A 27,022-nucleotide genomic window follows, 5' to 3' on the forward strand; every position below is an offset into this window, starting at 1 on the left:
CGATGTTTCTGATGACTACGAAGAACACTGTACGTTTTTGGCCCATGCTACACTGCCAAGAGGACACATGGGGCTTGGGAATAATGGAGCCCAGAGAAGAGAGTGTGGAATGAACACCAGAAACCAAGGCTGTGGGGGAGCTGCCACCCAGGAGAATTGGCTGCACCAAGGTCCTGGGCAGGGCGTCCAAAGTTCCCAGGGGAGGAGGGTCTCAGTACCCATAAAAGCAACCAAGAGTTAGCCCTACACACCAAAAGGCATACGCAGTGTGTGTGAAGCCATATTGTGACAATACAAGGCGAGTCAGCACAAGAAAATAAAGAAATCAGAATGCCCGAGGCCACTGTACAGGGCCTCCTCTCTGGTTGATGCATGAAGGGACTTAACTTCAGTTATGCCTGCAGTTCTGATTATTATATAGGACTACAATTACTGAACTGAGTCCGTGAGAGCCTATGAAAGCAAATAAAGAACTTTCTACGACTAGAAAAATATCACTGGAGCCGCCTGCGTTTTTATCTAGTTATAAGAAGAGAGAAGAGGACGGTCCCTGCTGAATATATTTTAAAAAGGAGTGTGAGCCAAAAATGAAATTGAATCTTGATTACATCCCCCGAGTTGTGCTTGTTCAACTACCAGGTACATGAAGAACAAGAGTGTTAAAATGATCTGCAAGATCTGATTTTTTTAAGGAGAAAGCACAGTTTATTCTTCCAGCAAGGAGAGCGAAGCTAAAAGGTAGAAATGCTTAAAAGAATGGTTTACGAGCAGTTGGTAAAGAAAGCAGCCATCACTGCCACTGCTTCAGGTCTATTACTAACAAGGTGGATTGGAATAATCACATTTAATTTTGATCGGTGTTATCAGAGAAACAAGAAGACAAACAAAACAGAGGCAGTTAGTATGTCTTTAAGTAAAAATAACCATTCATCCCTTTATTGAGAATTACCACTTATGTTATACTAACACAGTTAGTGTTAGGGGACTATTAATGTAAGCCCACAGAGTGAGGGAGGTGATGTGAAATAGAGTACTGGCCTAAGAAGGAGTGCTTTTAAGTTTGAGAGATAAACAGGGGAGAGAGTAGCTTGTATTTGGTAAGTAGCTGGGTTTCTGATTTTACCATGAGTTGTAAAGTGGGGCATATATGGAAAAATTAGTTTTATTCATTTGTTTACTTTTGAAGTACGTTGAGAGGGAGAAACTTCAGGAGGTGGCTAGGGAGTTTAGTTTAGTCAGCTTCTGGATCTGTTGCATTTCAGATGCTACCCAAGCAGAGATATTAAAAAGCAGATATGAAGCCTACAGGAGATACAGTTGCACTGAAGATTTGGGAATCATCTCATAGACAAAACTGAGTCATGACAGTAAATAAACACCCAGGAGAAGACATCAAATACTACCATGAGAAACATCAATATTTATGAAAGAAAAAGTTCACTTATATTTTATAATTTTATAATCCCTCTTTCCACCATGTAATTTATATGATGGAAAATATAAAGCCAAGAAGATAAGTAGTTGGAATTAATAGGTGATAAAAAATGCAAAACTTTGAGATATACTCTAGAATACAATATATCACATCAAAATATAGTAAAGACTAGAGGCCCAGTGCACAAATTTGTGCACGGGTGGGGTTCCTCAGCCTTGCCAATGATCGAAGCCTATTGGGGGGTTGGCTTGGTGGGGGGGGGGACCCTGGGAGGTTGGCCGGCCAACCCCCCGATCAAGGCTGATAGGAGGGGGGCGGCCAGGCGGGGGGCTAGAGGCTGGGGGAGGTTGGCTGTCCGGGGGGAGGGGCCAAGGGAGGTTGGCTGTGGGAGTGCACTGTCTACCAGGGGGAAGCTCCTACATTGAGTGTCTGCCCCTTGGTGGTCAGTGCGCATTATAGCAACTGGTCAACCAGTCATTCTGGTCGTTCGTTCATAATGGTCGCTTAGGCTTTTATATATATAGATTGGATTTTAGCAAAAAGAATAAAAGATCATTTTCAACAAATACAAATGGGTCTGATAATTTTTCATGCTGGTTTCACCTCTCTATCTGAGGTTTGCTGAAAAGAATCTCCATTTCAAGTGCAATAGTAAATTGATCTCTTTATAGCATCAATATTTATAAGCAGAGTCTTCTATTTTTTACTTTTCCATTAAGTGATTCTATCTAATAGTTTTGCTTGCTTGCATTCTGATTTACTTTAAGTTGATACTTTTTAAAAGTTATTAGGAACACATGGTATTATTGTTAAGATTTTTTATCTAGATATCTAGAATATATTGGACATTGCCTTGAAATTGACACATCTGAAATATATAAATATGCCTCATTGGTTCCTTCTAAAGATAAAAAACAATCCATTAATAACAAGCTATTAATATTATAGAAAATATAATATTTCTTATTTAAAACTTTGTCAGCCCATGAAGGTAACAGAAGCTATTGAATCTTTGAAGAAACATTAAGAGTTCCTAAATGGGACCCTGCATTTTCTCTTCCTCACCAAAACCTGGGTAAGGAAGCATTTATCAAGTCCCTACAAAAATTTATGGCAACGGTGAAACTGATAGAAACAACAGATGGCCAGGCACCTGGTAGAGTTAATTTTTGTTTTTCTAAAAGTCTGTGCAGGAGGTGAAAACATACTGATGTAAATTAAGCTCTTTCTGTGTGAGTCAAAATATCTTTGTCAAATAACCTTTAATAGTATCAGTTTGGCTTAGACTGGATAGATTCATTGTTATGTCTGGGGATTCTGCCTGGAGAGAAGAAAGAGAAATAAATGGAAGCCTCCCTATTGATTAGTCCAGCTCTTTTTTCTCTTGATTTAAAGGTTCACTTTCAGAGTCCTCTTGGACACATTGTGTCTCCTACGAATGTCTAGCGGGTGAAGGCCAGTTGACAAGCTACAGAAGTTGTTCCTGACACAGGTAAAATTGGGAAGGTAAAGAGGCCAAGGTTTCCTTTTCACACATGTTATGTAAATACGTCTAAGGACAAAGAGCCAGGCTTTCACCAGTATGTCACCTAGAACCTATTGCAGTATCAATGAGATAAAGATCTCTACTTCTCAGAGATCTGGGTAACACCATATATCTAAACCAATACATTTCAAACTTAATTGATTCAACAATAGGGGTAGATCCTTTTCAGGGAGAAGGAAAAAAATTCAGGTATTTTATGATTTGCCACAAATCAGTAACATCGTTCTTTTCTCCACATCACTTCCATGAGCAACATTTTGGTAATATGGTTCCCATACAGGCCTGTGGGAATCAGTGAGATAAATAATAATCAACAGGGCTCACAACTGTATTGCTGAGATGTGGTTTAGGGAGATGGAAGAGGAAGCCTTATGAATACCATCAAAATCCACCCACAGAAAAACACGTCTATAAGCACATTATATAAAGAGGCTATTCTATCATAAAACTGCTTCTCCGAACATGTATATAAATTGCAGCAATGCTTTAATTTCCTTAACACAAATCATATTGAAAGGATCTTTTAAAATTTGTACTAAGGTTTCACATACCTATATGCTCAATTAAAATATTAGTCATAAAGACAAAAGGTAAAGAACATAATTTTTTACAAAAATCTATTTAATTGAGGTAGAACTTCTCATCACAAAAATACCTTGTATATTCAGTGAAAAACAGAATGTCACATTACCAAAGTTAAATAGTTTATCTAAATGTTTTTTAAAATTATATTTTCCATAGATAGAGGAATAGCTTGATTTTTGTGTGTGCGTATCTTCCACTGAAGTTGTTTAAGTGTAATAGGAAGAGCAAGAAAGTATAATAACTGTAGTGGTTACATTTTCCCTATCATCTGCTGAAGTGATATTAATAACATTGTGATAAATAAAAATAACTACTATAATATGACTTATAAAAACACTGCTTTATGCAATGTGAGCAGTCATAAGACATAAAAACTAACAAATACTGTTTTGTGAACTAATCAAGGACATTTTACCACTAACTTGATTTAAGTAAATCGAGTCCCTAATATTATGGTGTGAGAATATAGCCAGTTGATTAGACCCCTGAGACATTTTCAGGTCTTCAATACCTATGATTGATGAGTTCAAATTTTTCCTAAATATGGTGGTATTACTGCATCTAAAGCTATTGTTAGGGAAATATGAGTCACAGATTTGATGCAAAATCTCAAAATAATCATATTTGCATTTATTGCTTGCTCATTGTTTAACCTTCAGAACAAGTTTATTAGGTTCATATCTATATTCTCCTTAATTACAAACTTCATGGGTGTGTCAACCGAAGGCCAGTCTCCTACTCAAAGTTATAGCAATGGAGTCCCAGTGTCTCAGTGCATAACCTACCACTTGTCTTTCCACCACACCACACCACAGCAATTCCATGACTACAGACAATAAACACTTTACAAATTTCCCCAAACACCATGGCAGAAAGAGAAAAACATATGGGACTTGAGGAAACGAAACACTGTATTATGATCCTCTAGGCCAGTGGTTCTCAACCTTCCTAATGCCGTGACCCTTTAATACAGTTCCTCATGTTGTGGTGACCCCCAATTTCATTGTTACAAATTGAAAATAATTAAAGCATAGAGATTAATCATAAAAACAATATGTAATTATATATGTGTTTTCTGATGGTCTTAGGCGACACAGGGGTCACTGGACCCCCAAAGGGGTCGTGACCCACAGGTTGAGAACCGCTGCTCTAGGCTGTAGCATGTTGAATAGTGTACCCCAAAAATTCATGTCCACCCAGAAACACAGAATGTAACTTTATTTATCAATAAGATATTTTCAGATGCAATTAGTTAAGATGAGATTATACTGAATAGCATGGGCCCTAAATCCAATGACCAGTGTCCTTCAAAAAGAGGAGAGGACGCACAGAGACACTTATATGGAGAAAACCATGAGAAGATGGAGGGTGTTGTGTCTAAGCAGAAGAAGAAAAAGAAGGAGGAGGAGGAGGAGGAGGAGGGAGGAGGGAGGAGGAGGAGGAGGAGGAGGAAGAAAAAAACTATTGCTGGCAACCACCAGAAGCTAGGAGATGGCTTGGAACAGATTTCTTTCAGTATATGCAAAAATAAAATAAAATAAAAATAAAAATAAAATAAATCTGATGACACTTGATTTTAGAGTCTGGCCTCCAGAACTGTGAAAGAATAAATTCCTGCTGTTTTAAGCCACCCTCAGGAGACACACATAGCTGTTCAATCTTTGGTGAATCACTGACTTTCCCCAAGGCTTACTTAACTGGAAAACTGACACAGTAACATTCATACACATGGTGAAAATGCCTCAGAGGCACTTTGTAAACTGGAAAATGCTATGAAAGCATCAGGCATCATTATTGATTGGGGAAGGCAGAGATCAATGCAATTTGGATTAGGCCAAGAACTTGATACTTGGAAGGATGGGTGGAATTTGGAAAGAAAGAAGGCATTCCAGGTGAGAAAAAACTTATGAGCAAAAATAGAGATGGTAAAATGCAGGGGTCACCTTCAAATGTGACAAAGAAATCCTACAATGCTGTGAGTTGAAACTACTCACTTCTCTTTTAGTTTGTAAATGCTGAACCAGTGGACATTATATTAGTTTTCTAGGGCTGCTGTAACAAATAGCCAAGAACGGGATGGTTCAAAACAAGACAAATTCATTATCTCATAGGTGTGGAGGCCATAACTATGAAATCTGCCATCTCTGCTCTCCAAGAGGCTGTACGGGACCCTACTTGCTTGCTTCTTTAAACTTCTGTAGCTCCAGGCATTCTTGGTGGCTACATCGTTCCAATTTTTGCCTCTGTGGTCACAGGGCCTCCTCTTCTTGCTCAAAGCTCTCTTTTCCTTACTTTCATAAGGATACTTGTCACTGGACTTAGAGCTCATCCAGTTAAACCAGGATGATCCCTCCATCTCAGGATCCTTAATTTCATATGCAAAGACCCTTTTCCCCATGTGATCCCACTCACAGGATTTAGGGATGAGCACGAGGACATATTTTTTAGGTGGCCACCACTCTACCCACTACAGCAATTAACTGTTTGGGGAAAGAAGGAGGCTAAAACACAGACACTTCATCTTAGGCAAGAGCAATATTACCAACTTGATTTATGTAAAAAAGTCAAGGCCATAGAATGGGACATTTATATGAGATCCAGAGGTAATCACTTCATGGTAAAAAAAATAAAATTACAATAAACAACTTTCAGACAAAGACATTATGAGCAGAAAACAAAGAAGACCAGATATGTAAGTGTCATATATTTTACAACTTTTAATTTTGACCTACATTTTCATTAATTTAATTCTTTTATTTCAGTTTGCCTTACTATCTCCTAATCTATTCCCTCTACTCACATTAAAATTTAGAAACTTCAAAATACTATTTCCCATTAGAGTTAGTTCAGAATCACCTTAATGGAAATTAAATTTTCCTAAGAGCCCATGTCTTTTGCTAAATAATAATTCTTCTTTCCTTTGATATTCTTCATTTTAAAAGCCAATAAAATTAGACATACTTCTGAATTTAGTGCTTATCCATCACCAGAATTTTAAGAGCAGGTAATCCCCTAAATGATTTAAAATTTGCTAAAACAAATAACAACCCAACAGAACTCACAGCCTTTTTAAATTCAGATTCATGATCATTAATGAGCCCCTGTTAATATTTCATGCATAGCCTGTTTCCATTTATTTCAACTATTTCTGTAATTGAGATTAGAAAATACACCACGCTCCTATGAGTAATGAAAAATTCAAATGTGTTTAGGGAAGATCTTTAGCTATAATGCAAATAATGTTGCTTAAACATTTCTAAAAGGACTTCTGAGCCTTATAATATTCTGAAACATGGGAGGGTCCCATTGTCAGAACAGGATGGGTGAGTCAATCCTGGTGGGACTGGATGCCAACATCACCACCAGTATAATGATTATCCTTCCTATGAGATGCAGTGAGTTTTCACCAACCAAACCAGGTAAAGCAGGAGCAAGTGGTTATGAGAAAGACTCTTTAGAATATCCATTAGGCCAAAGGAGAGGCTGCAAACCAAGCCAAGGACCCCAGACCCATGGAGCTCTACTTTGGGATCAACTTTATCATCAAAGAGCTATTGAGGAATGCTCATCCTTCCAGTTACCTCTTTGCTACATCTCTTGATTTTCAAAATGCAGAATATGCTGCTTTCCGTAAAAGTGTAATAGCTCAAAATTTAAGTACATGTAGCTACATCTGAAGATTAGAATCGCATATGGCTTGACATACTGTCACAAATTACATATAATCTATAATGTAACATGTGAATTAGTCCTTATGGAGTCCTTGGGCTACAGCTCATTAGTACATTTCAGTGAAATAAAAGATTTTATAAAAAACACAAAACTGACTCCAATTATGGAAAATCCTGCTTAAAAGATAAAGGTACTTTTACAGGCAAATCCATGATTCCATGGGGTTTTGGCTCTGTGGCAACTAACCAAATGGCTTGCTCTGCTATGCTTTATTGCTATTAGAATTCAGTAATATGTTCATTAAAACTACTCAATTTTCCTCCAAATTTGCTTAAAATGTCCATACAACCCAAAGCAATCTATAGATTCAATGCACTCCCCATTAAAATACCAATGGCTGCCCTAACCGGTTTGGCTCAGTGGATAGAGCATCGGCCTACAGACTGAAAGGTCCCAGGTTCGATTCCGGTCAAGGGCATGTACCTTGGTTGCGGGCACATCCCCAGTGGGGGGTGTGCAGGAGGCAGCTGATCGATGTTTCTTTTTCATCGATGTTTCTAACTCTCTATCCCTCTCCCTTCCTCTCTGTAAAAAATCAATAAAATATATTAAAAAAATACCAATGGCGTATTTCACAGACCTAGAACAAACTCTCCAAAAATTCATATGGAATTAAAAAAGACCCCAAATAGCTGCAGCAATCCTGAGAAAGAAGAACAAAGTAGGAGGGATCTCAATACCATCAATCAAGCTATCTTACAAAGCCACTGTTCTCAAAAGTGCCTGGTACTGGCACAAGAACAGACATATAGACCAATGGAATAGGATAGAGAACCCAGAAATTGACCCAAAACACTATGCTCAATTAATATTTGACAAAAGAGGCAAGAGTATACAATGGAGTCAAGACAGTCTCTTCAATAAATGGTGTTGTGAAAATTAGACAGATACATGCAAAAAAATTAAGCTAGACCACCAAGTTATACCATACACAAAAATAAATTCAAAATGGATAAAGGACTTAAAAGTAAGATGGGAAACCATAAAAATCTTAGAGGAATCCACAGGCAGAAAAATATTAGACATATGTCGAAGTAATATCTTCACTGATACAGCTCCTAGGGCAATGGAAACTAAAGAGAAAATAAACAAATGGGACTACATCAAAATAAAAAGCTTCTGTACAGCAAAAGAAACCATCAATAAAATAACAAGAAAGCCCACTTCATGGGAGAACATATTTGCCAATGTTATCACTGATAAGGGTTAAATCTCCAACATTTACAGGGAACTCATACAACTTAACAAAAGGAAGATAAACAACCCAATCAAAAAATGGGCAACGGACCTAAATAGACACTTTTTTAAAGAGGGCATAAAGAAGGCCGAGAGACTTATGAAAACATGCTCAAAGTCACTAATCATCCAAGAGATGCTAATCAAAACAACAGTGAGGTACCATCTCAAACCTGTCAGAATGGCTAACATCAACAAATCAACAAATGACAAGTTCTGGCGAGGATGTGGAGAAAAAGGAACCCTCGTGCACTGCTGGTGGGAATGCAGACTGGTGCAACCACTGTGGAGAACAGTATGGAATTTCCTCAAAATATTAAAAATGAAACTCCCATTTGACCCAATAATCCCACTCCTAGAAATATATCCCAAGAAATCAGAAACACCAATCAGAAAGGATATATGCACCCCTATGTTCATAGTGGCACAATTCACCATAGCTAAGATTTGGAAACAGCCTAAGTGCCCATCAGCAGATGAGTGGATTAAAAAACGGGGGTACATCTACACAATGGAATACTATGCTGCTGTAAAAAGGAAGGATCTCCTACCATTTGCAACAGCATGGATGGAACTGGAGAGCATTATGCTAAGCAAAATAAGCCAGTGAGAGAAAGATAAATATCACATGATCTCAACTATTTGTGGAATATAATGAACAACATAAACTGATGAACAAAAACAGATCCAGAGACAGAGAAGCATCGATCAGATGCTCAAACCTCAGAGGGAAGGTAGGGGAGGGTGGAGGTAAGGGGAAGAGATCAACCAAAGGACTTGTATGCATCATATAAGCCTAACCAATGGACACAGACACCAGGGGGGTGAGGGCATGACTGGGGGCGTGGGGGGACAATGGGAGAGGTAAGGACACATATGTAATACCGTAATCAATAAAGAAAAAAAGTTATTTGGATATAAATGTCAAGTCCTTAAAGGCAAGCTCTGTCTTGAGGGTTGTAAAAAAAAATTGAAATTGAAATTTCATTAAGTGCTTCTAGAATAAATTTTAAAAGCAAACAAAATAATTAAATAACATTGTTCCAAAGCTGGATTCCATTCAAGTTAACACAATCGACATTTATTAAACACCTCTTCAAGATATAAACACAAATTTACAAGGCAGGTCAGGTATATACTGACTTAAGATAGATCCCATGAAACTTACAGAAAAATAATTTTCCAAAATCATTACTTATACCTTATTGTAATTTTTCAACTAAATCCTATAAATTCAATAAATGTATAATATAAAGAAAATATAGATTTAACTATCTGAATACTGGACTAAAAGATTGCTATTGTCATAAAGAATTTTTAAAGGCTAAGTGGGAGAATTAGGAAAGATCACCAAGAGTAAACATGTGTCCTTAGAGACCAACACTAAGATCATCCACACCCTTGTATTTCCGATTACTAAGAGCAAATGCGAATGTTGGAAAGTGAAGAAGGCTGATAGGCATAAAAATGATTCATAGTGTTGGAGTAGAGCTCTGCAGATGCTGGAAAGAAAGGCGAATAAGTGGGTCCTCGAGCAAATGAACCCTAACACATTGCTGGAAGCACAAGTGACAAAATTGAAGTTGTCCTACTTCAGGCACATCATGAGAAGGCAGAGTTCTTTGGAAAAGACTATATAATGCTGAGAAAAATATAAGGCAAAAGGAAGAGAATGGGCAAATATAAAATGGATTGGTTCCATAAAAGAAGCCACAGGCATGAATCTACAGGAGCAGGGCAAGGCTGTTGAGGATAGGACATTGTGGACATCACTCATCATAGAGTTGCCAGGAGATGGAAACAACTCAATATGTAAAACACACACACACACACACACACACACACACACACACACACACACTCCTCTCAAATATAAAAGAAATTTCTATCTTATAAAAGCCCAGTGACCTTTACGGCGGAATGACCAGAATGCCCGGTCGCTATGACGTGCACTGACCACTAGGGGGAAGATGCTCAATGCAAGAGCTGCCCCCTGGTGGTAAGTGCACTCCCACAGTGGGCACACCCGCTCAGCCAAAAGCCGGGCTCACAGCTGGCAAAGAGCAGCGGTGGTGACGGGGAGTGGGCCTAAGCCGGCAGTCAGACATCCCCTGAAGGGTCCTGGACTGCTAGAGGGTGCAGGCTGGGCTGAGGGCGCCTCCCCCCTCCAGTACACGAATTTTGTGCACTGGACCTCTAGTTGTTATATATAAAATCTTCCACTGATTTTCTCTCTACATCCATTAACTACTCAAGCCTTCCTTTGGCATCATTCTCACAAAGATGCTCTGGGCCTCACTGTTGCATCCAGGAGCATTTCCTGTTGCCTCCTGCTCCTCCTCCCTTTCTTTGACTCTTCTCTTTTCTCCATGTTCTTTCTGGGCGAAATGATCAAGATACACATTTCCAAAAATATGACTGCATTTCTAAAAACCAGTCTTTCATCCCAGCATCAAGTATTTTCAGCATCCTATTGGGACTTCCATTAAAACCTCAAATTCAAAACATCTAAAACAGAATATCTTTCCTTCAAGCTGCCTCATTCTCCGGGATTTCTTCTCTAGGTTGGCATAATATAACCATACAGGGGGTGAGAAACCTCAGTGTTATTTCAAGCTACGTGTCCTCCTTTGCTCTTCAAACCTAGTCAGTCTGTCCCCAGCCCCTTCCTTAAGAATGCCTCCTCTGCATTCCCCAGCCACTGCTCACACTCAGTCCTTGCCTGAGTGTTTCCATACCCTTCCCACCCCCCGTCCTTTTTTTCCTCAATCCATCTTATATCATGTTTTTCTTACTTCACCCCACCCTGTCTGAAAACATGTGATGAATGAACACTGTGAGAGGACAAAGTTCTGAACAGCACATACATATTTATTCCTGACTTGGCCAAAGCAGTCTTTTTAGACTTTTCTACGGACATGTTCAATAGACTTAACTGAAATTCTTGTACTGTTTCCCAACTATGATGAGGGTGGAAATGGCAGAATGATACACCACCTTCATTCTAGTTGCTTTCATATACTGCAGACATTGAAAAGCAGGCAAGTTCCCCTTCCGGGATCCCTTACAGCTAGAATCTGATTGTTCTGTAGCATCCACCAGTCCAGCACTATGGCACAGGCTTCAGAAGGCAGAAGTGATGGAGGCCACACATCTGCTGCCTCTGCTGTTTTACTGGTAAGCATGTCATGCAGAGGTTTTGTTTTTCTCTGGCAGTGGAAATCTCCAGTCCCAGTCACTGACCTCTTCCCTGTGGAGTACCAGGGTTTGGGTATTTAACTGGTATAGTTGGTAACATTAAATAACAGTCAGTACCTGTAGCAGCAGCTTCTCCATATGGGTGGGGGCTTCCTGACCAAAGACGAGGACATAACTATGTCGGCAGTCTTGTCATGTGGTGTGATTTTAATTAAGGTCATTTCCAAAAGTTCAACTTACAGTCTCCCAGGAATGATTTTCCTGAACTGAAGTTACTTCCTGCTTGAACAGCTAGAATGGATTCTGTCATATGCAACTGAATTCTGAGTGTTACACATGCCATTCACTTGCAAAAGTCCATGTCTTTACTGGAATGTCCCTCCCTTTTAATCTTAGTAAGCTCTAATTTAGCCTTAAAGGCTTAAGTCACATTTCACTTCCCTAGAAAACATTTCTATATCTTTTTTTAAGCTAAATAATTGCTTCTTTCTCTGTGGTACTATAGAATTTTGTTAGTATTACTAATGTTATTATAAACAAATTGTATCATAATTATTGGGTAACTTACCTTTTCCTTATTTGACCATGAGATATTTGAGGGCAAGGAATATGCTTTACTCCCCTTTGATTCTCTAATGCTCTGGGTTTGGCGTGTAGAGACTCAGTAAACACTGGTTGAAATGAATGCAATGCACTGAGTGTGAGAGAGTGAGTAGAGAGTTCACCCTCTAATATGGAATTTGTACTAAGTGCCAAATTGGGGAGGGGGGATACCTGAGGGCCACAAATATAAGAATAAAAGACATTAACTATAAATGGAAGCTGGACCAACAATAAGTGGGATGTGCTTCTAAGTATTAAAATATGGATACAATTTGACCTTGTGAAGAAGATAAGGGGGCTATTTTAAGCTTGAATGTGAGGGAGTTTAAGGGGGTAGGGGTGGGACTGTAGGGAAACAGTGGATGGATTAGGAAAAAAACCTGAACAGAGGTTTTGTATAGGGCAGTTGTAACAGGTGAGTCATGAAAAAAAGAGGTTATCAGCCTGGAGTAGTCTAATAGAAGCCTAGCCTGGGGAGTGTGACAATTTTTCAGACAGGTAAGAGTGATTCCTTGAAGGTTTTAAAGAAAGAAACACATTTTCCAAAGCTGGCTAGGGAATTAAGAGATCTGGGAGTTGCTTTCTTAGGTTGACATGCTTTAAGAAAAATACTACTAAAAACTATTTTAAGGGTAAGTAAACTCAGAGGTCCAATGCTTGTTTGGATTATGAAAATATCCCACAGTTCACATCAGAGCTCTTTGTATGAAATCCATGTGTCTTTTGCTCATATTAAGTTATAATTCTCAAAACATTATGAGAAGGAGAAGGATCATACTGAATGCGTCATCACCCACATTCTAAAGATGTACTAACTCCTTATCAGGCTAAAAGAAAAGAACTTAGAAATGGAAAAGTTTGTGGGTTGTTCACCCACCTTCTATTTATTAAAAGAAACTCTAAAATATCATAAACTTTAAAGCTTGTCCTTAAGACCTTTGGTCCATTAGTGCATATGATAAATTATGTACTTAACTTTGAACTTACCCGTCCTGCGTAGTGCATAATAGTGAATGCTGTGCCTTGATCTTTGAGGGCAACATTCCCATTCCCATCCTTCATGGGGGAATATACTGCATTTGTATTTGAGGATTCAAGGAGACTTTGTAGTTTTTTGGGAAGATTTGTTTCCATTGACCAAATCATTTGACTTTCTTCATCCAATAAAGAGAGAAATCCAGATGGCTTCTGAAAGTTAAGAATTTTTTTTCTTCTGTTACTCAATTTGGTATTTTTGTTATTCATGAATGATCCTTTATATTTTCATCATTTCATATAAAGCACTCAGAAAATAAATGTCTTTACTTTTAACACACATCTATTTTTGCTCACTGTTAGAATCAAAACTCGATGTAATGTAGGCCCTCAGTAGTATTTATTAATTAGAGCAATGAATAAAAAAATTAAAGAGTATATTTTAATAACACTAAAACACTGGAGTTATTAAAAAGTATAATCTCATCTCAAAAAGAAAATTAAATTTCCAACTACAGGAAAGTTGCAATTCTTCTTGAACTATAACAATGTCAAATACTTCATACTTATGGTGACAAGTTACTTATCAAAAACCAAGACCTACAGTGATGTTGGCCATTAAAATTATGACAAAATCTCATTCAGTGGGAAGTATAAGTGACTCTATCATATTCCAATATTTAGACTTAGGAGAAAAGAAAGCTTGAAGCTTATAACTTATAAAATTGAAATTAAATGTCTGATAGTTTATTGTGCCAAGTAAGGAAAATAAAGTCATACAGTAGGCAACAATATAAAATTAATCTTATATGAAGAAAAATACTGCTTAAAGAACTTCCCCACCTCTGATACTGCAATCTCCCACACACAGAACACCATTCTGTCCACATGGTTTGCCCATCAACTGAAGAACTTTTACTCAGTTCTGTGCTGCTTATCTTTTCTTTCCTAGGAAAAATTTTCTGATGCTATGTTTTAAAATAAGGTACTTTATATTACTTCTTTTTTTTTTTAATCCTCACCCAAAGGGTGAGGATATTTTTTCCATTGCTTTTTAGCAAGAGTGGAAGGGGAGAGAGGGAAACATTGATTGGTTGCCTCCCACAGGCCACGAACCCACCGGCCTGGGGGTGGGGATCGAACCTGCAAGGAAGATATGTGCTCTTGAGCAGGAACAAAACCTGCAACCCTCCTGTGTGCAGGCCGACATCCTAACCACTGAGCCATGTGGGCCAGGGCTATTATTTCTTTACGTTATTCTGTCTATCGTCTGTCTTAATTCCTCACATCAAATCAGTGTGCTTTTTGAAGTATGAATACCATAAAAAAAAGAATCCTTCTCAGAAAGTGAGATCCATATTGACCCTCATAGAAATTTCAGTTTTATTTTGACTTGAGGTAACTAAACCATACTACCACTGGCCTTACCCGATGTCATTTATTTGGACAACAGAAAGCCATTTTTTGTGTCATGAATATTTTAGTTGTGTTATGCATTTCAGAGTCTCCTGCTCATGCTAAAGATAACCCAAAGATGGTATACAGTTGTCTGAGGGCTGCAAAAGTTGAGATCATTCTGGTGCCACCCTTAGGGAACAAAGGTTGAAAGTGGCAGATATAGGAAGGACCTCCACCTGGTGGAGGCACACACGCCAGGAGTGCCCTTCTGGAGACATCTGGCAACTAGAGGGCCATCTCTAGAAGGAGCAGCCAATGGCCTTCCGGGAAGGAAAAGGAAGAAGAACTAATGAGGTGGAAATGCACTATGAAGGAACTGGAAATGCCTGCAAAAAGCAAGTTCACCACCGTAGCAAATTACCGAGAACACCTGGAGAGACAGTTCTTATCAATACAAAAACGCTTTTCAATAAGGAAATTTGGAGAAAAAAGTCCATTACAGGGAGTGTTATCCTAGCAGGCAGTTCTGCATGATACATCACAAGAATCTCAGTGTGGCAGGGACCCCATAAAGAGTCCCCATAATGAATAGCACAGAGGTGAAAAAATGTTAAAAATATATAGGTATACAGATGGGTGAGGAGAGGCCTTAAAAAACACTCAATGTAAGAAGTTTGTTTAGGATGAGTACTGTCTGGATTATTTTAAAATTTTTTTAAAGGTCTTTATTTCGATTTGTAGCAACCTCTTTGCTGATGAGTAAGTAAAGCAGTGATATTAGCTCTAGCTGGTTTGGCTCAGTGGATAGAGCATCAGCCTGCGGACCAAAAGGTCCCAGGTTTAATTCTCTTCAAGGGCATGTACCTTGGTTGCAGGTTCCTCCCCTGCCCAGGCCCTGGTGGGGGCTCATGCAGGAGGCAACCAATTGATGTGTTTCTCTCACATCCATGTTTCTTTCTGTCTTTCCCTCTCTTCTACTTTCCCTAAAAGTCAATGAAAAAAATACCCTTGGGTGAGGATTCACAGAAAACAACAAACAAAGAAACAACAACAACAAAGAAAGTGTTAAAAATAAAGTGTGATATTACACTTTCCGAAGCTGCTCCTTCATCTATTAACTTGAAGTCCTCTCTCTATCTGCTGTTAAACACACCCACAGACAAACACTCACAAGTGCATACAGACACGCAGTGAGGGATAAAGGGGCTGCTTAAAGATTGTGTGAAAGTGTGTCCTTATTTCAGGGGCAGTGACAGACCTCCTTTGGAGGTGAGAATTTTTGTTCCTTTGATAAAGCCTTTAATGGATGGGTAAGTAAATCAAAGACAAGGCCCCAATTAGTTTAAGGAAAGTGATTAATTCTAAAGGAGCTAATCTACTCTGCTCCAAAAGCAAGATGATATTTTATATTTTGCAAGGATGATGTGGTTGGTTACCAACAAGATACATTTTTAAAGCACTATAATTTGTATTATCTCCAAAAACTTTTTCAAGTTCACAGGTGCTGCATTTTCTGAACATTTGCTAGAAAGCCATGAAAAAACAGCGATGATCAAACTTACTGACTTGGAAAACTTGCTGCATTAGGAAAATGCATAAAAGAAGAACACAGAACATGGAGAAGTAAGTCACAAAGAGGGATTAATGACCTTTCAATTCCTTCAGAAGTGAAGTCTTAAGAGAGAATGAATTGTTCCTCTGTATGTGACAGGTTATCATATGCATTTTCACCATAATAACAAAAAGCAGCAACACTGTGTGCGACAAACTGTACTAGACAGTTGGAGAATTTGGGAAGAATCTGGATTGACCCCTCCCCTCAGGGACATAAGACAAATATATGTTCATTGAAATATAAATACAGCCTATTGAAAACTTGAAATATTTGTGAGTAGTGGAAGATTGAAGGTTGTGAGAAAGGAAACAATAAGCTTCTTTTGTATTGTAGGGTATATGCTTGCCTGGCATACAGACCTGTGTATTTCACCCTACACTTAGCATGCTTTTTCACTACATTTGTATGGGTATCAAAGAAAAGCAGCAGCCAGAAATGTCCACTCTCATTTCCAATTCATACTGATAAGGGCCTTACTATTGAAATTATCTTTCCAAAGATGAAGCCTCAGGGATGACAGCCAAAGAGATAGAAGAAACATCATTCAGCTGACCACTGTATAGCTGTTAATGATATAGCAGCAAATGACAATGAGGGTGGGGGTACTGAAGCTCTTCATATACAGTTAAGTATATATCGCTGTCAGTTTGAAGATATTTTTAAAATCTCAAATAAGTTATGTACTTATGTATGTCATAATGAGGGAGGGCTTTCTGGAGAAATAAGGTTTCTAATGTTTAAAATAGGTTGACAAGTTGGTAGCAGAACAAGAGTATTTTACCATATAAAAACACATAAAAGAATTTATAAGTAAGAGTAGAAAATTAAATACTATTCTCTTCAGTAGCTGAATGTTATCAATTTTAAACAATGTTCATGTGTTTTAGAGATATTATGGGTAAATCTACATAATCCTATATTAGTAGATAGGGGTTGCTACTTATATGACAGATTTTTGTTTATATAATAGAAATATTGATGCAAAGATTCTTGCATTGCAAGGCAGAAACAAAGATAATTATAAACACTTGCCGATATTCTAAGAGGTATGCATATGTATTTTTCTGCCAGTTTTTTTATACTTAAATTTAGAAACTTTAAAGATAAATAAAAAAGATTCTGAATTTATGTTATGATCTTATTAGTCTTGCATGTTATTTTAACTAGTAAAATATAAATTTTGCTCATTGAGCATTTGCCAAAAGGAGAGTTTAGTAATATAATAAATGTGAATATCTTTATAACGGAATGATTTAATATATCTTGTTCTTTCAATGAATTAGTAAACCTTCAAATACCCCTTCAGAAAAAGGTAACATGCTCCTCAGTTGACTTTGAAAGATTATAAATACATAGAGTCTCACATAGAAAGATATCTCAAAAATAAGGTCTCTTAAAGAAAATTGTCTCCAACATATCTAAATGCATGTACTAGTATTCTGTAAAGTCACTAATTATATTACATGAATACCTGGAAAAAAAAATCCAAAACTCCAGTCTGGTTACCAGGAGAATAAGCCGTTTCCATGGTAATTCCCTCTTGTACACACTCTGCTTGCTCATGTAGAAAAAGCACTTCATTGATATAGTGGTGTATCTTCTCATTGGTCATGTTGACACAAAGCTATTATGGGAAAAAGAAAACAATTCACAAGATAATATGGCCATGCAGATCCACTCTTTCTACAACACAGATTCAGATTGGTGAAATATTGACTCAAGGACATTCAACACCAATTAGTCTATCAAGATAAAGCATTGCAGTATTGTTGAAAAGCCAAAATAAGGAGTTCCACTGGATACATTGTCTGATTATTTAATTTAAAGAATGTTAAAAACAACAAGTATAATTATAGCATTAACTTAAAAATTTGTAGTCTAAAATATATTTGAGGATATGAAAAATATTTCCAATAAATATTTGGTCTCTAGTCAACAAGTGAAGATAAAAGCTGGATTGACTGTGACATCCCAGGGAAAGGAGAAGCATTTCTTGCCTCCTCATTTTTGTTGCACGAGAAAATGGGTTTCTTTCAGAAAGAATAACCGGCCTAAGCATTCTATTGCAGAAACTATGTCCTTTATCTGAAAAATTTTTGACATTTTCCCAAATGTTTGTTTTCTTCATTCCTATCAGGAAACAAAGATGTTATTTTTAACCTTAGTTTTAATTTCTTAATCTTAAAAATTATCTTAACATATTTTAAAAAAGAAAAGAAACCAAATCAGAATAAAGTCTTACTTTTCTCTAGGCTACTCTCCTACTTTTCTACTTTCTTTTTATAACAACAACAACACTCAAAACAGTGTCTCCTTATCCCAAATTCCTCTCCTTCCCAATACTGAAAACAGTGTAATAAAATTTTGCCTCCCTGGTACCACGAAAATTGCTTTTGTGGAAGCCACTAGTGATGGGTGCAATTCTAAATCCAATGTTCAATCCTCAGTGTTCACTTTCCTTGACATGCCTGCCATATGTGACAATGATTCCTCCGCTTCCATGGAGCACCGTCTCACCCGTCTTCCAGAACATCATTCTCGGCCCCATACCTCACTAGCCACTCCTATGTCCTTCTTTGACTCCATCCTGGTGTTCCAGGGCTCAGTGCTCGAGCCTTGTTTCTTCCCTATCTACACCCATTTCTTAATGAACTCACTCAGTCTCACAGACCATCATGTTCTCCCACCTGCAACCTAACCACTGTTATACTAGGTAAAATCTAAAAGCCACTTAGAAATATTTAGAATTCCGTAACTCCCTGAAAATAACTAAAGGTGAATAATTTATATAAATCAAAATAACAGAGAAAGGTAATAAAAAAGAAGCATGAGTTTGGCCAGTGTTGCTCAGAGCATCAACCTATGAAGCAGGAGGTCACGGTTCGATTCCTGGTCAGGGCACATGTCTGGGTTGCAGGCTCACTCCCCAGTAGGGGGTGTGCAGGAGGCAGCCATTAAATGATTCTTTCTCATCTTTGATGTTTCTGTCTCTCTCTTCCTCTCTGAAATCAATAAAAATATATATATTTTTAAAAGCACGAGGAAACTTTGTGGGGTGATGTGTTCATTATCTTGGTGATGTTCGTGCTTTCAGAGGTTTGTATATATGTCAGCACTTATCAAACTGTATACTTTAAATATGTGCATTTATTATGTTAATTATATCGCAATAAAACTTTTAAAAATAGTAGTTTAAGGCCTCTATCCAAAAACTTTACTAAGATAAAATGCATATTCCTAGAAATTAACCCTCACTATTCTAATTCCCCAGATCTAGGGTAGGACCCAGAAATCTGCATTTGCAACAAGCCCTTCAAGTAATTCTAATGCAGGTTGTCCTTAAACCAACATCTGTGGAACACTGGTCTTTGGGAGGAAGGGTTTCTGGAACAAAGGTGTGACTAGAATGTTGTTTCTGGGGAAAACAGTAACTTTTTCTATTAGGGGTGTTACAGCTTTCTATTTTATGCCTCTAGCACTCATACTCAATTACCATAAAATATATTTAGTATAGTATTAATAGTTTAAAGGCAAATGTAAGTCATAGTTTCCCCCATCTTATCCTATATAATACCGAGGTAATATGCAAATTAACCCTCACACCCTCACAAGATGGCAGCCTAGGAGGTGGAGCTTTTGACACTGACTGGTATAGAAACAGACCAATCAGAACCTAATCTGGGTGAACTGTGAAGGCAGAACCTAATGTGGGGACTGAGGAGGGGTTTTAAGGGCAACAGCTGTTTGGTGTAAGGTGTAAGAAAGCGGTTCAATTTTTCAATGACCGGTTTGGCAGTATAGTGCATATGGCTGGCTATCAGTCCAGATATAGGGATTATGTATTTTTGTCTGCCAAGAGAATCTCCTGCTGCTGAAAAAGCCCTCCCCCCCATTTAAGCAATCCTATCCTATATAATCTATCTATACTAATAAAAGGGTAATATGCTAATTAGACCAGGTCGACCAGCCATCTTCCAGATGTCTGACTTCCTTCTGAACAAAGCCATGGTGGTGAGGGCCGAGGCAGAGGCAGTTAGGGGTGATCAGGCCGGCAGGGGAGGGCAGTTAGGGGAGAGATCAGGCTGGCAGCGGATGGCAGTTGGGGGCAACCAGGCTGGCAGGGGAGGGCAGCTGTGGGCAAGATCAGGTCGGCAGGGGAGGGCAGTTGGGGGCGAGATCAAACCAGCAGGGGAGGGCAGTTAGGGGCGATCAGGCAGGTAGAGGCAGTTAGGGGCGATCAGGTCAGCAGTGGAGAGCAGTTAGGGGTGAGATCAGGCTGGCAGGGGAGGGCAGTTAGGGGCAATCAGGCAGGCAGGCAGAGGCAGTTAGGGGTGATCAGGCAGGCAGAGGGGTTAGGGGCAATCAGGCAGGCAGGCAGTTAGGAGCCAGCAGTCCCAGATTTCGAGAGGGATCACCCTGCTAATCTCATCACCCTGCTAATCTCATCACCCTGCTAATCTCATCATGATTGCTAAAGCTCAAAATGATTGCAGGCCCTTGGTGTCCAAAGCTATCACAAGAGTCGGGGGCAGAATGGGACAGGGCAACTGAAACACCACACAGGGAGGGAGACCCTTTCCACCCGGCCTGGCTCTGCCATTAATCACCACTTATGGGGAAGCCCTGCCCACCTGGCCGGGACTCTGGATGGGCCCCATTGCTGCCCACAGGGAGGCTCTGTCCACCCTGCCCACCCTGCCAGGGCTTTGTTATCAATGCTACATAGAGGTAGGCCCTATCAACCTGGCCAGGGCTCTGCGATGGGCCCGCCCATCCTTGGCAGCTTGCCTCGGCTCTCGCAGCCACGGCTTTGTCTGGAAGGATATTCGGGGGGTTGTCTGGAATATGTCCGGTCTAATTAGCATATTACCCTTTTATTAGTATAGACACTAGAGGCCCGGTGCACAAGGTTCACAGTCTGGGAGCCCTCGGGGGATGTCCAACTGCCAGCACGGGGAGCAGGCCTAAGCTGGCAGTTGGACATCTTTAGTGCTACTGCGGAGGCAGGAGAGGCTCCTACCACCACCGATGCTCTCCCAGCCTTGAGCCCAACTTCTGGGCTTCTGGCTGAGCGGTGCTGCCCCCGTGGGAGCACACTGACCACCAGGGGCCAGCTCCTGCATTGAGCATCTGCCTCCTGGTGGTCAGTGCACATCATAGCGACCAGTCCTTCCACTGTTTGGTCAATTTGCATATTAACCTTTTATTATATAGGATAATAGATGGAGAATAATCAATAAAGTAGAAATACACTAAATAAAAATTTAAATAACTTTTTAAAAATAAGACTTATCTATACAGCATATCTTGATATCCAAAGAGTAACAAATATAATTCTTAGCTCCAGGTCAGAAATGATGACCCAGGACTATTGCCCTTGTTTCCAATACTTTTTTTGCACTTCTGTTTCACAGTGAAAAAATGGTTTCTGTGATTTGATGATAAATAAATGTCTATAGTTTGAATTAGCTTCCCTATTTCTTCAGATTACAAAATAAAATCTAAGTGAAAAGTAGAATATGAACCACACCACATTGGTTCTGTCTTGGAAGTTATTGTAAAACCTAAAAAATAAAACAAAGTACAATAAAATAATAAAATAAAATTGAGAGAATTTTCTTAAACTTAGAGTCACTCTTTGCATCATTTTCTTCTTCCTACCCCTCCATCCATGATATCTGGAATTACTTGAATTTTCTTATTTCTAAATGACATGGCCAGTAGTTATAGAACTTTTCCTCCCTGCCTCTTGACAATTAGATTTCATGAGTTATACACAAACCTGGAAGTTTTATATATTTAAAACTAAATGTTTCTTAAACTTGCACTTTTACTGGTTAATTCTCTGAATATAAAAAATGCTAGAACTACAGTCACTTCAGGTGAGAACATAGCATATAGAAAATTTAACTTGACATGCTTGGTTGTCGAGGCAAAAACAACTGAATATGAATACAGACCAACAAATTCTGTATATTACGGCTAGCAAAGGGATGGATGGAATACAGAAACATATGTACTTCCTTATAACTCCTACAGTCTAGCACATTCATCCTCTTGTATTTTTTCATCAAAACTAAGTGGTATCAGTAGATTAATAGCTGTGTTTATATCTAGGAATGATTCTGGAAAGACAAATCATTTTCCATAAAACTGTGTAGCATCTGTCCACAATAGTATCCCCACTGTGAAAGAAAAACATTTAATTGTCACTCTCATTTTAATAATAATCAAAAACATAAAGTTCTGTTGTGAGAGCAAAAAAAAAGAGAAAATTTTAAAATTTAGTTCACTTTGCTTAAAAAATATTTTGAGGCTTTCCACTAATCTAGTAATGTGTTCAACCCTCTAATGCTAAAGTAATTTTGTTACTAAAAATTAATAAAATTGTTAAGTGTGGGGTGAAATACTTACAGAAAATGAATTACTCCATTATGGAATAGAACCATTAAAAAATGTTCTCTTTGATTATAAGATATACACCACTGTAATTATTTTAACTTTTGATTTTAAAAAGTACATTAAATCATTTAAGATAACACAAATAGATCTTCTATCTCAGGGGCTTGATTTAAAGTTGTTATGGAAGGTGTACCTAAATATAATATATTTTAGGAAATAGATTGCTCCAGAAGTAAATGCTGAAGCCATGAAATATAAGGCGATGTATGTTACTACTGTATGAAACAATAAAAAGTAATCTAATAAAGGATTCCAAAATAAGAACATTAGTGGCCGATTCTCTATTGTACAAGAAATGTCCAAATTATATGACACTTATCTTTCTCCTCATTTTGAGATTCTCTAATTGAAAATGCTTAGATAGATGTGAATGCCTCAAATGTTTAATAGACTTCTCTTATCATTTTGCATTCAGAATAGACTGTAGCTCTGTAGCTACAAAAAAAATTACTTTTGATGACATCCTGAATAAATCCTCTTGCTCTTTTTTATTGAATTTATTGAGGTGACTTTTGTTAATAAAATTATATAGGTTTCATGTGTACAATTTTATAATACATAATCTGTATATTGTATTTTTTGTTCAACACCCCAAATCAAGTTTCCTTCCATCATCACCTATCCCCCCTTTATCCTCTTCTACCTCCCTCACCCCCATCTTTCCCACTGGTAATCACCATACTGTTGTTTATGTCTTTGAGGTTTTCTGTTGTTTGTTTTTTGCTTAATCCCTTCACCTTTTTCACCCAGTCTCCCAACCACTCTCCCCTCTGAAAGCTGTCAGTGTGTTCTCTGTATGTATGAGTCTGTTCTATTTTGTTTGTTAGCTTATTTTGTTCATTAGATGCCACATGTGAGTGAAATCATATGGCACTTGTCTTTCTCTGACTGGCTTTTTTCACTTAACATAATACACCCCAGGTTAATCCTCACTGTAATAAAAAGTATGATTTCCTCCTTTTAATGGTCAAGTAATATTCCATTGTGTAAATACACCACAGTATTTTATCCACTCATCTACTGATGAACACCTGGGCTGCTTCCAAATCTTGGTTACTATAAATAACACTGCAATGAACATAGGGATGCATACATTTTTTTCAACTAGTATTTCCTGTTTCTTCAGATATATTCCCAGAAGTGGAAATGCTGGGTCATAAGGCAGTTTCATTTTTAATTTTTTGAGGTAACTCTATACTACTTTCCACAGAGATTAATATCCAAAATTTATAAAGATCTTATAAAAGCCAACACCAAAAATTAAACACAAAAAAAATCAATTAAAAAATGGGCAAAGGACCTAAATAGACACTTCTCCAAAGAGGACATACAGATGGCCAAGAGCCATATGAAAAAATGCTCAACGTCACTAATCATCAGAAAAATGCAAGTGAAATAAGCCAGTCAAAGAAAAACAAGTACAATATGATTTCACTCATATGTGGAATTTAATGAACAAACTAAACTACTAAGCAAAATAGAGATAGACTCATAGACAGTGGGCAAACAGCTCTGGTTGTGTGTGTGGTGGAGTGTTGAGGGGTGGTAGAGGGAATGATTAAAAAAGAAAAAAAAAAGGAAGAACTCATGGACCTGGTCAATAGTGTGGTGATTTCAGGGATGGTAGTGGATGGAGGTGGAAGAGAGCATAGAGAGGATAAATGGTGATTGAAAGAATAAAAAATAAAAGCCACAATATCACCTCACACCTGTCAGAATAGCTATCATCAATAAATCGACAAACATATGACAGGTACTTCACTAGCAAAGAAATACAAATGGCCATTACACACAAAAGATTAAGCTCACTAGTAATCAAGAAACTACAACACCAAGTACACCTCCACAGCAGTGATAAGAACTACATTTATTCTTATTGAAATTACTGTCAACTTGGGGTGGTGAACACACAATACAATACGCAGATGATTTACTGAATTGTATACTTGAAACCTGTATAATTTTACTAACCAATGTCACCCCAATAAATTCAATCGAATTTTTTAAAAGAATATGTATAAATAAATCAACAAACAACAAGTGTTAGCAAGGATGTGGAGAAAAGGGAACCCTCGTGCACTATTGGTGGGAATCCCCTTGCTCTTGACCTTCTAACAGCTGACATCTCTGTATGTATGCCTAGAGTAGTGTTTTGACTAACTTGAGCATTTTTATAATAAAAAGAAGGCATTTAATTATTTTTACTTACTAATATTTTATTAAACTGAATTGTGGCTTTACTGAATTGCTCTGCTGTTTTAATCAAAATGATGATACCAAGTATAAAATATGAACAAAGCTAGGCAAAATTAGGAAGAACTGGAAGAAGTCAAAATTCCACTCTTCTCTTTTTTCCTTTCTTTGTTCCCCCGCACCCCCACAAGGAAGGTATAAAGCAATCTGTCCACTTTTTCTGCCCATGGGAAAGGGCTTTGGACTGTGCTTTTGAATAGAGCCACTCGAGTTGTTACTCTCCTGGTCAAATTGATTCTTAAAACATACAGCTTTCTCTACTGAGTTTTTAATAATTTTGAAGCTGCAGCATCGGGTGTTACTTTGTGTCATAGGATGATCCTTACAAGAGGGGGGGGAGTAATTTATTAAAATCCCCCAGGGAAAATGCCAGCTCGCTGTGTAAAACTGAGTGGCCTGTGGAGTGATTTTTGACTCATAGCTTTAATTACAGCGGTGCTTTCCGGAAGGGAACATGTATTTGTGTTTCTAACAGAGGAGAGCGATGCTGGTGGTAAAGGGAATCACTGGGAGCACATGCAGTTCAGAATAGAATGTTTTCAAACTCGCTGTGAAGTAATGTGTAGATTAATATATTTTTTTTACCCAAATAGTTTGCCTTTCCCTATTCTAAACTGTTGAAAGCACTCAGTGTTTGAACCAAAGTTAAAATATAAAAGAAGTACTATAACCTGAACTTTAAAACTGCCAGGAAGTATAGTTAGGGGACCAATACAAACAGAGCATCCTATGTCAGATACCAAGTTGAAAATTGGAAGAATGTATCCCACCAACCAAATGGTAGCCAAAATCACGGCAAGAACCACTTTATTCCTGATTTATCTTCACTGAACTGTGTTGTATATATGTATGTGGGTGTATGTTAAACAGAACCATAGAAAGATTTTTATAGGAAAATTAGTTTATGTATTAGAAGCATAAATATGCATCAATAATTGAGAATATCATGGACTTCAATGCAAAAACAATCATTATTTTTACTTTTCAACTCTATCCACCAGAATTGTGTTTGGGTTTCTTTAGATTTCCAGATATTACAGTGGACTTGAATGTGGGTGAAAGGTGAGGATTCATAGATGAGAATGAACAGCTATTAAGTACTGCTTAATTAGCATGCACTTTGTACATAAAGTGCTGTTGCTAACAGGTTTAATAATAAAAATTACGCACCCTTTGAAAACACGTTTTAGTAACAGAACATTATTGCTTATCCAGATGGCCTATCATTTGTATTAATGACAAACTTAATTTCTTGAGTAAATTTTTACCAACTGTTCTCCCTTTATTACTCAGTGAAATATATCGGAAGCACAAATATAATGGAGCATGACATATACATCATGGAATTAAAGTGGGAGATTAATTAAATCTGACTCTAGTTAAAGGCAGAGCCCCAGGCGTTGGACAGTGATTTGCAATCTTAGTGCACACTGGAATTAACTGGTGGCTTTTTAAAAAAGGCCATGTCCCCACCTGACCCCAAACCAATTAAATCAGAGTGGGGTCCAGGCATTGATATATGTTAAAAGCTTTCCAGGTGATTTTAATATGTAGACATGGCTAAACACATTGAGGTAGATGATGGAACAGAGCATACACAATCCATTAACTGATTTGCTCATTAATTACTATACATATAACATATACATGTGAGTATATATGTATAGTAATTGTGTAGATATATCTACATATATATCTACATGAGAGAGGAGGAGGATATTAGTTTTCAGATATATTTTTCAAATATATTCATCAAAACACTAATTGTGTAAGATGTAAATTACTAATGTCTAGAAAATAATAAAATAGAAGTCTATTGGAGAAACACTGGGCTAAGCTAATGAACTTCTCTGCAAGACCTTTTAGGGCCTTTACTGTGCCAAGTGTACTGTGAGTCTCCAACTCACTTTTTAGAATTACTGGTGGTTTATGGGACTGTTTTATGTTTTTCCCTCAAGTGAAGGACAGATCAGTTTCATTTGTA

The 27,022-nt window shown here is 37.9% G+C and overlaps 1 protein-coding gene across 1 annotated transcript in view; it reads right to left on the reverse strand.

The window, feature by feature from the left end:
• Positions 1–27,022, reverse strand: part of MYO16 (myosin XVI) — a 524,958-nt gene that overhangs the window by 174,002 nt on the left and 323,934 nt on the right. The window contains exons 22-23 of the mRNA XM_023752474.1: positions 17,795–17,947; positions 13,323–13,523 (exon numbers count right to left, since the gene is read on the reverse strand). Of these exons, the coding sequence (XP_023608242.1) occupies positions 13,323–13,523; positions 17,795–17,947 (354 nt within the window). The remainder of the gene's footprint in view (positions 1–13,322; positions 13,524–17,794; positions 17,948–27,022) is intronic.

The sequence above is a fragment of the Myotis lucifugus genome, unplaced genomic scaffold, assembly GCF_000147115.1.
Source record: "Myotis lucifugus unplaced genomic scaffold, Myoluc2.0 scaffold_33, whole genome shotgun sequence".
In the NCBI taxonomy this organism is placed as follows: domain Eukaryota; kingdom Metazoa; phylum Chordata; class Mammalia; order Chiroptera; family Vespertilionidae; genus Myotis; species Myotis lucifugus.